Source organism: Arachis ipaensis, chromosome B10 (genome assembly GCF_000816755.2).
Source record: "Arachis ipaensis cultivar K30076 chromosome B10, Araip1.1, whole genome shotgun sequence".
Classification (NCBI taxonomy): domain Eukaryota; kingdom Viridiplantae; phylum Streptophyta; class Magnoliopsida; order Fabales; family Fabaceae; genus Arachis; species Arachis ipaensis.
The window spans coordinates 63,689,360-63,690,859 of record NC_029794.2 but is presented as its reverse complement, the minus strand read 5'-3'; the positions used below and the strand labels follow the sequence as shown (position 1 = coordinate 63,690,859).

General features: G+C 36.6%; 1 protein-coding gene across 1 annotated transcript; it reads left to right on the top strand.

Annotated features, from left to right (window-relative positions):
- On the top strand, positions 406–1,082 carry LOC110267946. Its single transcript, XM_021113810.1, has 2 exons — positions 406–821; positions 908–1,082. Exons 1-2 carry the CDS (start codon positions 568–570, stop codon positions 987–989), a joined length of 336 nt encoding a protein of 111 aa, XP_020969469.1. The 5' UTR covers positions 406–567; the 3' UTR covers positions 990–1,082.

Sequence of the window (1,500 nt, the reverse complement as noted above, 5' to 3'; positions counted from 1 at the left end):
GATAGAAAAATAATAAAAAATTATATCATTTAATTTGAATAATTGAATATTGAGTTTAAACTACATTTTGTAAAAATGTGATTAATATATTTACTTTATGATTTAAATTAAAAATAATTATTTGAGCTCGTTAATAGATTGATAGATAAAATCTCATGCGTTTTAAAAGTAATCTTTATAGCATTATATTTGAATTCTAAATTGTTATCCTATCATGAATATTTTGTAAAATTGTTATATTACTTGTATATATTTTTCCCTAATTTATCAAATCAAAATCTAATTTAATTTAAGATCACAAATTTCCTAATTGATACCCTAATTTCACAAAACGCACACTACATACGTTCAGAGAAAAGGAAAGAAACAGTGAAGAGAAAAAACGGAGCTCGAAGGGGGAAGAAGAGAGATCGAGAAGGGGAGATGGAGAAGTCGGGAGTCGGGGAGTAAGGGAATAGGAGGAAGACGCTGGGATGATCAAGAAGGCTTCGACTTCGTCATCCTCGTGCATCCGTCGCTGCTACCATCATCGATCAGAGCTGCTGCGCGTGGAGAGAAGGGGAGACGATGTCGCTGTCGCTGTCTCTGTTTGGGATAGCCGCCGCCGTTCAAGTCACTACAGGAGGAGAACGCCACCGCGTGAAGCGAGGTGATGAGCGAAGTAGAACACGACGACTAGGAGGAGGCAGCACCGCTGCCGTTGCTACTAGGGTTTGTCTTTGGAATTCCTGGTCGCCGCTATCATTGCGCCTCATCGCTAGAGAAGACAAACTGTTGCACTATCTTCTTCATTTTGACTCTGATCCTCCATTCATAATCCTGTAATGCTTCCATCTTGTTCTATTTAGAATTTTGTTTCTCTGCTATATTCTTATTTTAATTACGATAGCCGATACCTTTGTTTTAGTGTTGCTGTGTTCTGCTGGAGCTGTCAAAATTGTTGTTGTTGGAGTGTGATCATGGTTGATGCTGCTGCCGCATCCCAATAATGTTGGAATTTTTGCTGCTGCTATGAATTCAAAAAGAGCAGGTTTATCGTGGTTAATTCCTTCCGATTTAGCTAATCGAGGTAGGGGGTTTAAAGCGATTTCAATTTAAGAATGCCTACAAGGTTTATTGAATAACTGCAAATAGATTTAATAGCTGTGAGTAATTGATTGATTATGTGAATATTGAATTATGGCTGAAATTTGTGATTGGAATGGTTGAGATTGTGATTTGGAATTGTTGATTAGTGATATTGATTGATTATGTGGATTGGGAATTGTTTGATGACTAATTGTTGGGTTTGTTGTCGCTGAGCTGTTATTTGGTATATTGTAATGTTAATGAACTTGGGTGGTGGTTGATTTGGAATTTGTTTTGAGGGGCATTGAAGGGTTGGAATTTGAATACAAAATGGTTTACTGAAAATCAGATTCTCTTGAAATTAAACAGCAACTTTGAAAGTGAATCAGTGGCTCTATAGTGACTGAAATGATGAGAATTTAAATGTTAAGT

Coding starts and splice junctions, on each gene's coding strand:
- LOC110267946 (XM_021113810.1), top strand. CDS start 568: ATGTCGCTGTCGCTGTCTCTGTTTGGGATAGCCGCCGCCGTTCAAGTC. Junction 822..907: donor GATCCTCCATTCATAATCCT/GTAATGCTTCCA, acceptor CCTTTGTTTTAG/TGTTGCTGTGTTCTGCTGGA.